The sequence below is a fragment of the Taeniopygia guttata genome, chromosome 12 (genome assembly GCF_048771995.1).
Source record: "Taeniopygia guttata chromosome 12, bTaeGut7.mat, whole genome shotgun sequence".
Lineage (NCBI taxonomy): Eukaryota > Metazoa > Chordata > Aves > Passeriformes > Estrildidae > Taeniopygia > Taeniopygia guttata.
The window spans coordinates 20,449,356-20,467,616 of record NC_133037.1 but is presented as its reverse complement, the minus strand read 5'-3'; the positions used below and the strand labels follow the sequence as shown (position 1 = coordinate 20,467,616).

The following is an 18,261-nucleotide window of genomic DNA, read 5'->3' as shown; positions in this document are numbered from 1 at the left end:
AGCCAGGCCTGCACTTCCAAGCACTCGCTGTGGCTTCCCACTGATTCCACATGTCCCCACATCCAGCCCTCAGTCATGCCCAGCACTGAAGAGCCGGGGATGAGCCCAAGGCATTTCTCACCTCAGCTCCAGATTTCAAGATAAAGGCAAAAAAACAGGAAGATATTTGCAATTGTCAGGCCTGCCTAAAAACCCAAAGCCATGCTCCATCACCTGTCTTGGGGAGCCAGAGAGACATGACATGGTGAAATAATCCAGCCACTTGGTCCAGAATGATTAGAGCTCTGTGGACCTCCTTGTCATCACATCGTTTCCCTCTTTCTGTATGCACATATCTGTGTATGAATACAAAGTGTGTGTATAAAATTCCTGAAAATTTAAACTTCCCAATTTCATACCAAAGCAATAAAATCTCCCTGTTTGGGTGGGTTATCCTGCAATTCCCACTTCCGATGAGAAACATTTCTTGCTAGTGTGTATGCCAGGCAGACAACAAGGTACTATCATCTTTGGGGACTGACGTCATCAAAACTACTTCTAATGAGCTCCAGGGTAAAGCCGTTATTGTAAAATAAATTAATTTATGGATATAATAAACTGAAGAGATTAAAGCTTACCTGATCTGTAAACCTTTTATCCCTCATTCAAACATGATCTCTTGTTGTATTGTGTTTTGATTATTGTATTCTCAAATTCTGTATACCTAAGTTTAACAAATGGTTTATTCCTGTACCCCCTCCTTCCACTCAGAGGGACTGCCCTTGTCAGTCCTCCTCAGGTCTGCCCCCTTATTCAGTATAAGTGCCGAGTCATTCCTTCATCCCTTCCCTGGTGCCGTGTCCGTCACCCAGCGTCCCATCACAACCCTCTGGAAGCTTCCACCAAGGGCGCTGAGTGATTGGGCAAGGATCAGGGGTCCCTCCTCTGACCCTCTCTGATATGTTGGTATCCCTGTCCTTTTCCCAGAGCCACTCCCAAAGTTTTCCTCATTGGTCGTTGGGCAATTCCCTCCCCTTTCCCCTCCCCTGTTTATAAGATGGTGTCAAGTCCCTCTCAGGGCTCTCATCTGTTGGTTTGCCCTGAAGGCAGTTGGTGCTCATATGAGCTCCCAATAAACTTTTGGATTACAAACCCCAGAGGAGAGTCAGCTTCCTCTCTTTGGTGATTGCTGTCCGCCTCTCCTTTAGAGGCTCTCCCAAAAACCTGAGGTGTTGTCATGGTTTGACACTGGCACAATGCCAGTGCCCCCATGAAAATGCAACCTCTCAATTGAATGATGTGAAATGTGATCGAGAACAGAGCAAAGCAGGCCCAAGATTAATAACAAGGGGAAAAAAAACTTTATTAAGCTACTACTACTATACTACTATAAAGGAAAGAAAAAAAAAGAAGAAAAAGCACACACAAAATTCAAAATTAAAACCTTTCAAAACATTTCTCCTCCCACCACCCAACTCTAACAAACCACACTGAGACACAACCTGGACCCCCAATCAGGTTTCCACCCTCCAGACAATCGATACTCAGTCCATCGAGGGAGAGAGGAGCCCCTCCTGTGCCACAGACCCCCCAAGAAACACATCTGCCACATCCTGTGCTTCCATGTCACTCATGGCACCGCCCGGAGAAAAAGTTTGCCATGGTGGCCCTCTCCTTTCCATGCACAGTGCTCTCACCACCAGTGCATGGATGGACAGACTGCTTTTTAGGATTTTTCCTTTCAAGGATGCTCTGCCAAGAGAGAAAAAAACAACAGTTCAGTTTTTTTCATTTTTGGGACCAACAGTCCCCCCCATTTTCCCCTGGGGCCGAGGATCCAAGAACAGAGATATTCTTCTCTTCTTCTTCTCTGAAGACAGGGGCACCACCAAAAACCTCCCTAACTTTTCTCTGTTCACTCCACTTCTGTCTTTTCCCAGCTGAAGCAGGTCTCTTTGGCTCACCGGCACCCCCCTAAAATACAGTCTCTCTTGGAGGAGAAAATCAGTTCAGTCTGTGGCTACCAAGAAAAAGTCCAAAAAACCACTCCATCATCTCCTCCCACCTAGAATTTCTCCTTCCAACATCCCAGGGTCCAAGCTGTCTCTCTTCCTCTCTTTCAAACTGAGGAGGAGAAAAATTTCACAAAGCTTTCATTTCTCAGGAAGGGTTAAAAGTCCCGACTCCCAGAGATGGCTTGCTGCCCAGGCTCCCGCTCCCACAGCCCGGCTGGGCACCTTGCGGCCCCCCGCTCTTCTCCTTCCCCGCGGTGAACTGCTGACAAACCGCCGCTGTCTCTTTCTCTCTCTCTAGAGAGAGAGACTCTGGGGGGAACGGAGACATCCCGGATTTCTCCACCCTTCCATCTGCAGGGGGTTCCAGCCCCCTCCACCCTTCAGCCTACCTCAGTCAGGCTTTCTCCTCCCCCACCCAGCCACGGGCTGGGCAGGGGAGAGTCCTGCACTGCACCCTGACCAGAACCAAAGAGAGCGAGTTCTCCTGGGAATTCTGCTTTTAACCCCTTTGTGTTCTCAGAGGCGTGTCCACCTTCAATTTGTCAATATCCAAATTGACCTCTTCCTTCCGAGAAAATTCTTTTTCCATGTCAAGCCATGACAGTTGTGTAAGTCTGTATCACCAAAGTACACTTGGCCATGACACCTTTAATCAGTGAGGTACCAGCTAAGATTTTGCATTGATGGAGTTCAGGGACATGACCTGGGGAAATGGGCAGTGGTCTCTGGCTGTGCTCAGGAGCAGGTGATGGGCACTAGCCAGGTTGTACTCCACCACTCATTATACAAGCTTTTATTATCCTGCATCATTACCTTGAAGGATGATGGGAGCCTTAACTTTGACATGTGACTCCAGTTTTCTAAAAGTGGGCAGGAATGCTTTCAAATTAGCTATCGCAGTATTTATAATTTCTGCCTCTGCATCTTGGGCAGTTTATAAAATAATAAAGTTTGAAACCTAGAAAAAAACAATAGTTCTAGATATGACCTAGAAAAAAAGTTACCCAGCAAAGTCCCTTGTGCTATGATGAGTTGATCAGCTTGTCTCTATGAATCGCTCAAACTAGTCAGATCTCACAATTCACTTGTAATCCCAGAAATATTCAGGATGTGAACTGAAGTTCTGTGTCCTGAGAGCAAGTCATTACATGTAGGTTTCAGTTTAGGAGAGGGAGGAGCACTGAAGGGTAGTTAATGTGCTTGAGCCCAGAGCTGCAGAGAAAACCTGGAATGAAGGCTCAGAATGTATGAGGTGAAAGGAAATAAGCCAGTATTTAGTATTAAAAATATCTTAATGATGAATCAGTTGTGAATGGGTGCGACTAGCAATGCCACCTGCTTGGACAGACAGAAGAAAAACATAAAAGGCCATGAAGAAATCCTAATACTGAAAAACAGAGTGAAAAACACAAAAAATAATGCTGTTATTTTCCTCCCTTATCTTTATCAAAGAATCAGAATGTTCAAACCCCTAAAAATATTCTGTGACTGTCATGATGGTACAGAGGCACACAAGAGTGAAAATTACTTCTACTAAGAATTCTGAAAGTGAAAAACTAAAGCAATTTCATATGCACACTCCAGGCTGAGGACATTGATTTGCTGCTTCTAAGGTCTGGGTGATTGAGTGATACATCAGTGCTCAGAGGGCAAATGCATATCTGCACCTGATGCACAGGGAGCTCCAGGCAGTGTCAGGACCCTGAAGAAAAATTGACTAAGGCGGCTTCATGACTAACAGGCAGCATTCAACCATGACACAGCTTATTAAAGGGATAAGTGCGCAGGCAGAAGTTCAAAGTAGCTTGAAAAAACCCTGCAGCTGTGAGTAAATATGTTGCATCATGTTTGAGACCTTGTGGAGTGCTCAAACATGTAATTGTTTTTATTATGCTGGCTATTTGCTCACCAGTTCATTACTGATTGTTTTTGACACTGGAAGAAAGTCCAAGCCGCACTTGCTGTATGAAAGGATGATGAAGCTGTAGGGCTTCTGACCATGGGAGTGAAGCATCTCCCCACCCCACAGGGACACACACCCCCCACCTTTATGGGGGCTTGTTATAAATGAAAATTTGTCCAGCCAAATTACTATGAAAAATAAAATATTTATTTTGAAATCAGATTCTATCTAGCCAGCCACAAGGAAAGAACAGAGCCGAGCCCGGGGTCGGCCCTGGGTGTGCAACAAGGAGTCAGCCTCAGCAGAGGTTTTCCTCCATGCCCACACACACCTCCATCCTGGCACAAGCGGTTTTTATAGGGAAAATTCCGCCTGAGGCCAAGATTTCAGCAGTCAGTCTTTTCTTCTATTCAGAGTCCATATGTTAATAAGATTTTCCTTTTTGGTGATGAGGGAGAACAAATCACTGTCCGGAGTTTGTTGAATCCTTGATGAAATATATGGGAATTCGGGAACGCTGTATTCACATGTATCTGCCTCAGGATTTCCATGATATCCATCCCGGGTCGTTCACGCAAACGATCAGCACCTGGGGTTTCTGTATCTCCCCAGCCATGGCCCATCTCCTGGCGAGCTGTCCCTTCTTACTTGTAAATCAGTTTCCAATCTACACCCGGTCTCACCTGCGCCTGTGAGGGTGAGGGGGGGAATCCTAATACAAACATGTATACTCTAACAAATATTCAATATCACATATATTAGAAATGGCGCGAATTATATCTACTACACATAACAGGCTGCTTCGGAATTGCAATGGCCTAACTAGTAGAGGTTTGTCTCTGTTCAGTCATCACTATGCTTTAGAAATCACTTCTTCCTGCGGTGCTCCAATGAGTGTCCCAATCCCTGTGCTTTTGCCACCAAACATGCGCAATAGGTGCAACCTGGGGCAAAGACTGATGGCATTTTCCTCACAAGCTGGCAAATCCTTTGCAGGCAGCACAGTCCAGCTGCCCAAGCGTCACTGTCCCATAGCTGGTCACGGCACTGGCTCTTCATGCGATCTATCCGTCCTTTCATCAGGTAGCTCAGCCATAGGGGAACACCTTGCCCCGCGGCCGTGGTTATCCTCAGAATGACTCGGGGGACGTGGCTCGGTCCCTGTCGGTGAGCAGAGAACGCCTTGTAGCAGGTATTCCACCTCTAGATGCAGAACCCCGCTCGGTATGGTGTGGGGCTGGTGCCAGCCTTCTCCTGTGACCCTGTGTCCTCTCCGTGCTGCTGTGGCACCGCCCGCCGCACCGGAACGTCTCCCCGCCACACACGCTCTGGTGCACGGGCTATCCTTCATACCCAGCCGATTCCGACGCTCTCTCAAACCCGCCTCGAAAGCCCTCCGGAGCGTGGTCCGGGCCGCCAGGGTGTGTACACGGGCTCTGTGCATGGGGAATGTGCCCGTGGTCCCGGGGCCTGTGCCCGAATTTATATCCGGAGTCCCGGGGTGCGTTCGCTGTCCGGCCAGGCCGCCCCCGGGCACCGCCGGCCCTACGCTCTCGCCGCCGCGCTACTCCGCGTCGCCCGGCAGGGGTCGCGCTCCTCCCAGCCCGCCACGACCCCCTCTTGTCGCGGTGTTTGCCGGGAGCTGTAGTCCGGCGAGCCGCCCGGCGCGCGGCGCGGCGAGAACCGAGGACTCCCGCTCCCAGTGTCCCGCGGGGCGCCGGCCCGGCCGTGCCTTTTGAATGATTTCACTGCGCTCGGCGCTTACGGCGAGCGCGGCGGCGGCGGGCGGGTTCCAGGGCGGATCTGCGGCGGCAGCAGCGCGCGCCTGGCCCGTCGATGGCGGCCCGAGCAGGCCCGGCCCAAGCTGTCTGCGGGCCGTGCCGCTGTTAGAAGTGGTAAACTTAGCTTGGGAGGGCTGCGCGTCCAGCCTTTCGCCCAACCGCCTCGGCGGTCGGAGGCCCCTCCGCCGACATGTCGCTGGCCACGGAGGAGGAGGAGTACGCTCGGCTGGTGATGGAGTCGGAGCCCGAGTGGCTGCGGAGCGAGATCAAGCGTCTCTTCCAGGAGCTGGGCGAGACCACCCGGGAGAAGATCCAGGCGGCGGAGTACGGGCTGGCAGTGCTGGAGGAGAAGCAGCAGTTGAAGCAGCAGTATGAAGAGCTAGAGCTGGAGTACGAGACCATCCGCACCGAGATGGAGCAGCTAAAGGAGGTGAGGCGGGGGCGGTGGCAGGTGGGCGGCCTGGATCCGAGCGCGGCCGTGGCGGGTGCACGGGCGAAGGCAGCGCGGAGCAGTGAGAACGGGGCTGGCTTGGAGTCGGGGGCCGGCAGCTTGAGGGGCCCTGGGGCTGCTGTGGGGCGACTGGCGGGTTCCCAGGCTTCGGCCTGGCTCCGGCAGAGCGGTTGCCCCTCCCCAAAATGACAGCTCCGAGGTGCCTAGTTGCAGGCCAGCCCAGAAGAGGGAAGGGATGGAAAAAAAGGCCTTTCTGCTCCGAGCCCCGCTCCCCTGAAGGGGGATATGGGAAACGGGTGGACGCTTTTCTCTTTCCGTCCCGTTCCGTTTGGGCCGCCCCAGGACTGCTGTAGGGCGTGAAGCACGGCTGGGGTCGCCCCTCCCGGGGTTGGGGCTGCCGCCGCCGCGCCCCCGGGCCAAACACAAGCAGGCGGCGGGGGGCGAGGGCCGTGGCCAAGATGCGGTGGCGATGCTGTCATATGCCTGCTTTTGTGTGTAAGGAGAAGTCTTACGTTGGTGTTAATCACTTCCTCAATGGGGACCACCACTAAAATAGTACAGCAGACTTTAGTTCATATAGCTTTGTTTTGGTACAGGTTCTACTGTTGGCATATTTTTAAATTACTTTCTATTTTAAGGGGAATTCCAGATCTAATCTGTACAGGAGAGTAAAGTTTGTCAGTAGAAACTCTGTATTAGGCAATTTGCACGTTAAGTTTTTCTCGTGCAAGATCTCTAGGTGTAGAATGTGGGGAAAGTGCTGTCCAGGAATGTAGACTTGTGGTTCGCACTCCTTATGAGCTGATTCTGTCAGCCCACTGTAGAGCATGGCCCATGGGAACCTGTTTGCATATAGCTTTGTTTGGTTTGGTGATTTGGCATACTGGCAAACCTTGTGCTGCTTTTCAGCTGATTTAGGCCTTGCCTTGATTGCAAAACATCTGATACAGCCTAAGAGGTGAATATAGGTGGATTTGACCTGTACAAATTGTATTCAATGGAGCTTAGCTTTAGTTTATTCAGTTGGAGATGGATTTTAAGTAAAATCAGAATACAGTATTTCAAAGGAAAAGTAAATCCTTGTAGCAGACTGGTACAAAATCAGCTGAATTTGTGAGTGCCCTCCCTTCCTGCTTACTATATATCTTTTGGTCTTGTAAATAAAGGTTTATTTTGCTTTTATTGCATTAAACAAGCATAAGCAAAGAGCCATTACATGGCTATAAACTTGTTGACTAAATAAGCTGAACGGATATGCTGCTGTTCCTAAAGCCACTTGAGACCAGCACAGTTACAGCAGCATACAGGAGCAGAAACTTGGAAGTCAAGGGCAGAGGCAGTTGTAGAGTTGAGCTCAAGGGAGAGAAAAGTCAGTAAACTCGGTAGGTGGAATGCGAGACATAGCGTGGAGAGGCTATGGGACTAGCCCAACCTCATTCAGCAAGGCAGTGCCTGACACAACAGTGGGAGCAGGATGCCTCCGTCACAGGTAGTGGCTTTAGTCACCGGGCTGTGCTATGTGTGTTTGGGCATTACATGTTTTGACTTGCAGATGAAAAAAGCTTGATGATACTGTCTTTTCATTCTTTTAGGGCTGTAACAAGTGAGAAGCTTGTAAAAGAGATTAAAAAGAAAAAAGAAAAGGCAGAATCAGCAATGATTCACTCTTCTTTGCTTCTAACATTTTGAAGGATTTGCTTTGTGTGTTAATGTCCCACTCTAATTAAGTCAAAACCTGGGAAGCAGACAATTCTGGGAGAAGAGCTTAGGGACTCTGATAGCCTACTCAGGGAAAGAGCGTTGCTCCTCTAGCTTTCTTGTCATGCTGTGCAGGAATCTGATTTGCTGTAGATCTTGTAAACCTTTAGCAGATGTATGAAGTGTATGCTCAGAGGAGTTTATCATCATTGCTGTTTTATGCAACTTCTTGTTTTTCCCACACTCAGCTAGAGGAGCGCTGCATACAAGACTTAATACATGTCATGCTCCAACCTAAAGGGACTCCACCTTGGGTTACTGAAGTTGTTCTTGGGGAATGTGAGAGATTGATGTGAAACTAGAACAAATTGTTTTCCATCTCTTGCCTATTAACTGTGACTTCATGCAGGCTTTTAAGATACAGCCCTTTTAGTCTCTATAGAGGTTACTTTGTTCATCTATGTTGAGAGAGCTAAGCGGCACAAGGCCATGTTAGGCAGGGTGTGGGGCAAGCATGCGGTGGTTTTCTGTCCTGCTGGGTATTGTAGATTTGGATATGCTTTAATTAGTTTGATATTATGAATAACTCCTGTATCATGGCCCTGTTCATACTGTAGGTAAATGGGTTCAGAGCACGGGAACTTTGTAATGCAGTTTGTTGAAAGTACAGGCTTTTCTGCTATAGTCATCAGATCTTTCTGGCCAGATTCTCCTCCCTGCCATCCAGTGAAATTCAGAAATTTCAGAGCCTTAATCTCCACTGTTGTATCCCTTTGGTGAGTGTGAACGGCATTGTCAGAGCCATTTGGCTCTCATTTGGTAAAGGTGTCGGTGTACTCTCAGTATTTACAATCCAAGTTGTCCTGGTGAAAATGGGGAGCTGCTCTGTCCTTGCGCTGCTGAGCCTTCACACCAACCCCTTTTTAAGGGGTCAGGTTTTCTCTAATTTGTTCTTTCACATGTGTGTGCTGACTTGATCTGATATATTTTTAAAGGTACTTTCTGCTGCATTTCTTCTGTCATTTTATTTGACAGAATGAAACTGAAATACAAACTGTCTTCCCAGGTAGACTTACTGTTATTTGCAGTACCACCTTTGCTTTTGTAAAAGGGAATTAATTTCAAACTATAGTAAATATTATGATAAATGTTTTCCCTAGTTCAGAGAAATAAGATACTGGTTTTCTTGTAGTGAAATACTACATTGTGTTGTGAACATATAACTTTATTCATTTTCTACTCCCTCTAGGAGATGAAGTAGCTAAGTTTTTTTCTGTAGGCTTTATTTCAGCTGGTCAGTCAGCATGCAATCCTTTGCAATATTGCTAATTGTATAAATGACAGGGCTGACTACATGCCTGAGCTGGGACATTTTTCTTACATACAATCACACCTTTGTGCACTCCAACTCACAAAAGTGATTGTCTGAGGATTCAGTTATTGCTTTCCTGATGATTTGTGGGGGAATGTGGCATGGAAGGTTTGTTTGAAAAAAAGGTTATCTGCTTTGCTCAGTACTTCAGGCTTGCTTCAAGATGTGAGATTTATAACCAACTATTAGTTCAGTTATGAAACTGGCTGCTGTCCAAAGCTTCTTTCTGATTAAGAGGCTGTTGTATTGGTGGTTGTAGAATTGTGTTTAAACCCCTGGAAAACATGGGTGTTATGATTAATTATTTCTGTACCAATGCAAAAATTCACAGACTATGTCTATCCTTAAAGTCTGAAATCACGTGTCAGTATGTCACAGTTAGTGTAATGTAGATGGATTTTAAGGGGGGAGCAAGCTTACAAGAGTACTGGCAATGATCTCCACAGGGCTCTTAATTTCTTTGTATGGTAACAGTGGCCCTTGTTTCTGTTTTTTGCCTTTAAGAATCATGTATTGACTTTAATGCCATTTTATGACTTCCCTGTAGATGATTCCTGGGTAATCTTGCAAGCTGACTTTGAAAGAAACACTCAGATAACACCTTGCTGCTTCCTAAGTGGGGCATATGATGCAGATGAGATGATGTGTTCCAGGCTGTAATACTTGTGCTGTTTGAGTTTATATTGAGGTGGGGTATAGAAGATCTGTGATCGCTGACAGAAGTTTTGCTTAATTGACTTACATATATACTAGTTAATTGGGTACATTGTATTTCATCCAGGCTGGTTTAGCATTTCATTATGTTACATTTTATTAATGCAACGTTAAACTGTGCTTCTTCAGAAGTGAAGGAGAAATCATTACCTTTCCTGTCTACCTCATGTAGGACTGTGTACCTTGTAGACAGACGTTGTAAACTGCTTGCTGAAGTAGCAGCGAGTTTCCCCACTGGATTTATCAGAGCATTTTGGCAGTTTGTACTGCTGTGCTCATTTTGTGTGTAAGAACATAAAGGCGAAGAGGGAAGAAACAGCTAGGCTAAAGGTACCTAACAAACTCACTGACAGACTGGGATTAGTCCCTCTGCACATGAATCAATGCTGGATTGACCAAGTCTTTGTATTTAATCATGGTAAATAATGGTGTTACCTCTAAGGCTTCAGGTACATGTCTGCAGCCTCTTCCTAATAAATATTCAGGTGATGTATTGATTCCTGCTGAAAGGAAAGGACATTAACATTGTTTGAGATTGCCTCTGACTTTGCAGCACTGTTAAAATCAAAGGGTTTAATGCATAAAATAAATGTTTATTTAAATAGACTAGCTTAAGTGAAATTTAATTCTGGTTATACAGATGTAAATCTGGAGTGGGAAAAGTACTGCAAATTGAATTTAGGAAACTGATAGCGATTTTGCACATACTAATAGAAAATGTTTGTGCTTTCCTGAATCTGTCTTGGGGACCTACTGCTGAGTGTTACTTGGACTTCAACACCTGCCACACTTGAAATGTTAGAACGCAATTGCTGTCTCTACTGTCAAATCAGACTGAAAGCTGTGGGTGGGGTAGGCAAAATTTTCCTGTGTGAATTAAACCTCTTATATTTTGATAAATCATAGTTGCCTTATATGAAGAATAGAGGCACCCCTGATATTAATCTGATATCTGCAGTGATATAGAAACTTAGTACCATGTTTTGGAAAAGCTAATTTTCTCACATATTCTTATTTAGGAAAAAAACAAAATATGAAAAATTAAACGTTCCATATTTTCCTGGTGTACTGGAAATAGTAGTCTGTAATGTTTTATGTTACTAAATTAATTTTCTTTGCCAGTGTTCCTTTAACTGCCTTTCTTAAAAATAATAAATAATATTATTGAAGTGATGATTTCAGATTATTTTATGAAATTGCTGGATGTTCTTCTTGGTCTTTTGCTGATAAAATTATCAGCAATTATCATAATACCTTATGTATTAGAACAACCATAAGTATTTGGATGAATAATATGGACCTTCAAGTGGAATTATTTAAAAAAACCACATGTTTCTGCAGAAGTGGTTTTCCCTAAACTGCTGTAGTCCAGCTGAGAGCTGGGTCTTGGGGAAAAGTAATTGTTTACTTTTGGTTTGTGCTGTTTGTCTGTGCCTTGGCCCAAAATGAGGTGTGTCTCTGACCTTCAGCAAATGTTAGATAATTTGTTTCTAAACTCTTTCATTAAGTTTAACCCAAGGTTTTAATGTTTGGCAGCAGTAGTACAATTTGCTACCTATTTTTCCCTGGAAGTGTGTCAGCACTGAGTGTTTGCTGTCCTGTGGAGGGGATACAGTAAAACTATGCTGTGGAACTGAGCCAGATTTTCTTTGTTATTTTTCTTTCTTTTGGTTTTGTTCTTAAATTAGGTCAGAACCCCAGTTTGGGTCACAGGCATGTTGAATGTGGCTGTGCAGGTACCACCTCACCTAGAGTGTGTTAAAGAAGCAGAAAACAAGGAATGAGAAGAGCATCTTCAGCTAGTCTTTCTGCTGAGCTTGGAGGTGAAGCTGCTACCTTAGCAGCACAGACAGCAGCTGCACAGCAAGCAGGGTCTGTCTGGCCTGGTTGCTGGGAATTAGCAATACTGGGGATGCTGCAGTGGCAGCATTGTTGTCAGGCTTTGTCAGAGGTCTGTCCTGGGATGTAGTCTCTCTTGTAGCATTTCTTGTGTTTACACAAATAAATTGTTCATTAGAGCCTTGCATTTGGCATCCTTCAATGTGCAGTCTCAGATGAGGGTACCAGGGAACTGGGACTTGAAGGTGGGATGGGAGGCTGCCTGGGTGTTCAGAGAACAGAGGCAGACCATCTTTGCATAAGAAACACTAGACCAAATGCTGCACTCTTGTGGCTTCTCTGTACAGGAGCTGCAGGGGAATATTCCTTCCAAGCAGTATTGCTGAGGATTGTAGTGAACTCAGAGGGCTTCAAAGTGGGGGATATCTGTGTGTTCCCACACCCCTGAGGTGGAAGTTTGTGCAGCCCCCTGATGTGGCAGACATCCTGCCTAGAACCGGAAAGTCTTAAACCTAGAGTCACTGGTGCTTTGTCACGTGGGCTGTTGTGATTTCCTCATTTCAAATCTTGATTCATCCTTTCAAAATCTATGGAAACATGCTGGCTAGTTTCAGGGGTATTAATACCCAATATATCCCTTTGACTTAATACCCAAAATATCCCTTTGACCAGACTTTTTTCTAGTCTGCAAGAGAATTCTAATGATTTGGGAATTGACTGATTTTACTAGGAGAAGGCAGGAGGGTGGGAACAACAGTTCTCAAGTCTGTGCACTGCCTCCAGACTTAATAGGTTCACCATTTCCTCTTTCACTCCATGAAAGTGTATGTGAGCTTGTGACTAATCTGTAGCAGCTTCGGGCTCTAAGATGACTTCCAGAGGGTGATGGATACTCCAGGCATTCATTTGCTTTCTTTCTCTGCTTTTGGCAGAGTGCGGAGAATTGTTTGTTCAGATTTGGTAACCCAGCAACAGAGGAAAATAGTGTGGTTTGAAATATAGTCTACAAAACCTCAGCAGAGGGAAATGAGATCAGTTTTGCCATCCAAATGAATGGAGGACCCTCCATTTCAGAGAAGAGCTGATGTTCTAAGTGTAATAGCTGTAAACTGTGGCTTTTTTTTCTTTTCTTCCCCATTCTCCAGCTCATCTTCCTTCTTCTGCCTACAACTCTCCTCCTCCTCTCTTTTCAGCTGTTTTCTGGCTGAAATATACACCAGGCAGTGGATGTCAGGCTCACCTCACTTTGGAGTGGGGACTTACCTGAGGAGTCTTCTAAAAGGTGTGGTTTGTCTTTCCCACAGATGGGTTTGCCAATGGGGCTCTGAGCAAGCAGGGACATGGGGCAAATTTGGAATGTTTGCCCCCAGCATAGTTGAAGCTCAGTGTGGGAATGGATGCAGATTCTCTGCAGTCCTGTGTCCATGTTCAGAAAGCAGCTGTGCCATACGAGGACCTATACAGCTCTTGCTGAAACACGTGGTGTGTCTGGTGGTGTGCTGAGTTATGCTGGATGGCCCATGCATGCTGCAGTCCTTGATCTCCTTAAATTATTTTGTTTCACTCCTCAGTTGTTGCCAGTGTGCAGTGTGGAGCTTGGCAAGCTCCCAGCATGGTGCAGAGTGCTGTGCTGTAGGCAGTGAGACAGTAATTGGTAAGTTCATTAGGAAGTCCTTCTGCATGATCAGTGTCAGTGTTATACGGAACTGGGCCTGTAGTTTAGCTCTGGCTCCAAGGCAGAGAATTATACTGAGCTAATACCATAACCGGTATCCAACCTGCCCAAACCAAACAAGATTCATTGCTTCCTGTGCACAGAGAATTTGCTACATCTGATTTTCCAAGGTCAAAATCCACTGTATTTTCTGATGACGAAAAATGATATTTGTGTGGAGCTTGTTCTTTGTATGAATGGGTAATTGTAAACCAGAAGGGATTTTCTTGCATCTTGCTGCACAAGGCTATGTATGTTTTGAGGGAGAAATTTGGTTGTGGTGCCCAGAGTGGCTGAGTAGCATGACATATCTGTAGTCCACTCAGCGCTCTAGCTCTTGGAAGCTGTGGGCAAAACTTCTTAACAATGTGATACTAGGAAGGAAATTAATACATTTTCAAGCAGTCAGTATATAATTATTTAGTGGTTTTCTACTATGTCATTTGGAGAGAGCATTTGGCCTCTGAAATAGGAATTGGCTATTGTTGGATGAGTGTGACTGTCCCCAGCAGGTCACAAGCAGTAACAAGAGTATCATGTGGCATGTGCCCTCAGCTTTGGTACATACTATCAAATAAAGAAAGGTCATCTTGCCAAAACATACTTACCTAATAAATGTAGGTCTCTGGTTAAGCAGAAATCATGCAGCAGCAGTCGAGATTTGAAATTTTCTCTGTCTCATTTTAATACAGTAGCTTTATGAGACTTCTATCCAAGTGAATAAAAGCTTCTGTCTGACTTGTATCTTGGTTCACTCTGGTCAACAGCTGTGCAAAGCAATTCCACTTGGCTCCCTTTTGGAGATGCTTTCAGAAAGTATACCGTTTTAACCAAGAAATGGCTAGCTAGCTTCACATGAAAATTTGTCTTTGCAGCCAGATAAGTCTGTCAGTGGTGGAGAGCTGATGTTGGTCTTATACCAGATTTGCCATTAATAGCTTGGTATTCTCTTGCTCAAGGTGGTCTATTGGGGCAAGCATGCTAGGTGCTGTGACAGTGAGCAGCAGAGATGGGATGTGCCCTCAGAAGGTGCCACACTGCAGCATGTAGGTGACTTAGAAACTGATGAGAGATTGCTCTCACTCAAAAAATACAAGATTCACGTTGCAGTGGTTGGCATAGATGAAAAGGGTTCAGGACGTGCTGATAAGGAGCATCTGCAGGTAGGAAGGTTCATATGGATGCACTAGACACTTCTGGCTCTTGGTGCAGTTTACAGGCGTGAGTATAACATGTGCTTCCACCTGAAGCTCTGTCAGGTTGCCTTTCAGACATATTTGACTCAGACACAAAATGCAAAATATACGGCATTTTTGCAAGTTTCTTCTTTAGGGGTTATTAATGCCTCTTCTTTTTGCATGTATGTTCTATACTAATTGAGTCCAATTCAGGAAGCTACTTAAAGGTGGGCTGAAGCCAAAATATCCAAACTATTGCCTGGGAAACAGGACCACTTGCACTTAATGGATAAATTAGAGCAGTGTTTGGGGAGTAGGATTGTTTTAAAACATTTCCCCCTCCCCCCAGTGGAAACAAAGTCTTGTTCTAAGATCCTTCAGTAGTCATAGAAATATTTTAAGACCAGATTTGAGTCACTTGGAACAAATCAAGCTGTGGAGTTGTTCAGCTCTAGCCTCCATTATTATTTGTATTGCTACAGGGCAGTCCATAAAAACTAAAGACTGAGCCTTAGCACATACATAAGTAACCACAAACACAATGTGCCATATGTAACATATTTTCTATTCTTTGCTCATAGGTTATGTGGCCTTCATCTTGGGAGTCACTGAAATCCCAACTGGACAATGTCCTGAGCATGTTTTTAGTGGTGACCCTGCTTTAAGCAGGGAGGCTGGAGTATATAACTTCAAGAGCTCCCTTCTAGTCTTTAGTATCTACAATTCTGTAACTTTGTGGCTTACATATGTAATTTTTTTACATACTGTGCTTTAAAATATTCCCTATAGTTTAAATTCTGAAGTTTGAACTAATTTTTATAGTTCACCCCCTCCTGCTCTATTTAGTCAGTGAATACACATTGAAGGATTGAGTAGCTGAATCTACATTTTACTGAGTGGAGCATGTGAGCTATATTAGCTGTGCGTCGGGACTTCAGGAGGACTGAAGGAATACTGTCTACTGTCACACTGTATTACCCCTTATGAAAGAAATACAGAGAAGAATCTGTCATTGTCAGGCATTTCATGGGTTTTATAGATTTATTCCTGCATGTAGGCTTTTGCAGTGATCCTACTAATCACTCTGATGTTTGGCAATTTTGAAGCCCTCTCACCTCTGCATGTATTCTGCATCGTTCAATTCTCTATACTTGTAAACTGCTAATGTAATTCCTTAAACAATGTGAATGAATTGTGGTTACCTTTAGATTCTGTGGGGTTCTGGAGTGGGGAAAATCCTGTATTTCAGGATTAATTTTCACTCATGTGAGCCATAACACTTTTCTGTCCTTCAGGGTTCACAGTGGAGGTAAGCAAAGTAGTGAATTGGAGGGAAACTATAGCTAGGACTTTTCATGGCTTGACTGAGGCTTAAGTACATATCTTATGATCACTTCTTTCTGAAATCTGGGAGGGTTTTAGGAAGTAGAGAGGGCCTCTGTGGGCTGGGTTGTAGACTTTTTGTCAAGGCTGCTGGGATAGTGGACTTGACCATGGTCTGTCCTGGAAGTTTGGAGAAAAACTTTCCCATTGAAATATTCTGATTTCCAGGCTTGCATGGAAAGGAAGAGTGCAGCTTTCCTAGCAGTGTTATGTTTCAGACAACTTTTCCACCTGAGCACTTAATAATAAATCAGCTTATTCTTACTTTCTCTCTGTAGGAGACAAGAAGTGCCTACTCATTTCACTTGGGAAACAGGTAGAATCCAAACTATAAGAGTACAGTAAAGAAAATCTATGGGACACAGCAGCTATTATATGCAGATACACACACACACACACACACACACACACACACACAGACAGATATATATATATATAAAGCTACTCCACTGGTTTGTAGCTGGTTGTTCTAATGTAGCCTGTGTGGCCAAGTGCTCTGAAATATAAATGCCTTATTGGGACTGAAGCAAATGGACCCTTTTAGTGTGACACAAAGCCCATTAACATTAAAATTGATCTGATGTTCCCTTTGACCTCCCTATTGTTAAGACTTTCAGGGAGGATAGTGAGGCATTAGTTCCTTTCATGCTCCTCAGTTTGAGAGACTACAGCTGGGGAACATCTTGGAATCTGGCTCATCCAGGGAGGCTTTTGGGGCTGGTGAAGCCTCTGTGAGGCATCTGTTTGCTTTTAAGGTTCCTGGCTCTGGGAATTGTGAGAACTAGCTTCAAAGAGCATTTTTCAGCCCTGTGATCTGCCACTCTCAATGTGGCTGTGTATGTCCTTTTTCCTACAATAGACCTGAAAGAGCATTAAGGTTGACACTAGATTTCTATGTGTGCTTTATGAGAAATGTATTTTCTTGTTTTATTATCATTCTTCTCTGTGGCAAGGGTCATCTCCACAGAAAGTGATTAATTTAATGAAAGTATTTTTCTTGCCTTGAGCTCCATTTGTTGCCTGGTACCGTGCTGTGCTAGTCATGTGTTAGCTTTGTCTTACTGCACATAACATTAGGCTTTGTATTAAGAATGTGGTCTTAATCTTGAGTAGGTACTGCTGAACAAGGGAACAGAGCCTTCATGAGATGTGGAGTTTATGCAGATCCAAGTTTTATTACATTGCCTCTTAGTTCAATGAGGCTCCAAAGCTAGATTTTACTTCTAAAGGATTCCAGAGCTATCGGGAACAGCCTAGTACTTGGTGTCTGTGTACCTAGGAATGCTCTCCAGTGCTCAGGCTTAGGTTGTTTAACTCTTGAATTGTTTAATTTCTCTACTTGTGTTTTAAGAACTGTCTTAATGCTGCCTTTGGAACTGGTGCTGCAGCAGAGTGTAGTTGTAGTGTTTTCCTATTGGATTACTGATCTAGTGTCTTGACATTTCAGGTCTGTGGATAATAGGTTTATGTCTGTTTCTCTTTGTTTTTGCTGTGCAGAAGACTGCAGTAATAATGGAAAAGTTATGTTTGAGGAATTCGAATAGCATATGTGGGGATGGCTAGAGTTCCTATTGGATTACTGATCTAGTGTATTGAAATTTCAGATCTGTAAATCTGTTTTTGCAGTGCAGAAGACTGCAGTAATAATGGAAAAGTTATATTAGAGGAATTTGAATAACATCTGTGGGGATGGCTTGAGTTCCTCTTACTCAATTTCTTTCATTTTTTTTCTTTAACTTTGTGGCCTTCATGTGCCTAAAACTAATGTCTGTTTATAATGCAACAAATCAACTTGCTGAAATTCAAGTTCTAAATATGAAATTAACTCCTAGGGAGACAGAATTCTTCTTTGTATTCTTAAAAAGTAACACTGGTCTGCTTCAGTGTGTCATACAGTACAAGATGTGACTCTCAGTTCTATGTTGGGATCATAATTTTATTTTGGATTAATTGTGCTTTAGACATCTGTCCTGTATGGATGTATCCAGTGTTTCATTTGAGAATGAGCAGCAAGGATAGCAGTGACATTGAATGCAAAGAAGTGTAGTAATGTCTGAGGATAACTAATAATATACTCTTGAGTTTCTTCTAAGGTGTTCTTGAGTGCAATGCCAGGCTACTTGGTGTTGAACTTTCAAAACTTTGAAGTTTTTAGAAAGAATGCCCTGAGGAAATTACACAATTACTGGTTAGATTTTCTTCCAGGCTAGGAGATAAACTTCAGCCGTAGGCTA

General features: G+C 44.4%; 1 protein-coding gene across 2 annotated transcripts in view; it reads left to right on the top strand.

The window, feature by feature from the left end:
- The first annotated feature begins 5,629 nt into the window (after positions 1 to 5,629).
- Positions 5,630 to 18,261, top strand: part of BICD2 (BICD cargo adaptor 2) — a 58,290-nt gene continuing 45,658 nt past the window's right edge. For both annotated transcript variants that reach the window (XM_030283451.4, XM_030283449.4), the window contains exon 1: positions 5,630 to 6,108. In XM_030283451.4, the coding sequence (XP_030139311.1) occupies positions 5,869 to 6,108 (240 nt within the window). In that variant the 5' untranslated portion in view covers positions 5,630 to 5,868. The remainder of the gene's footprint in view (positions 6,109 to 18,261) is intronic.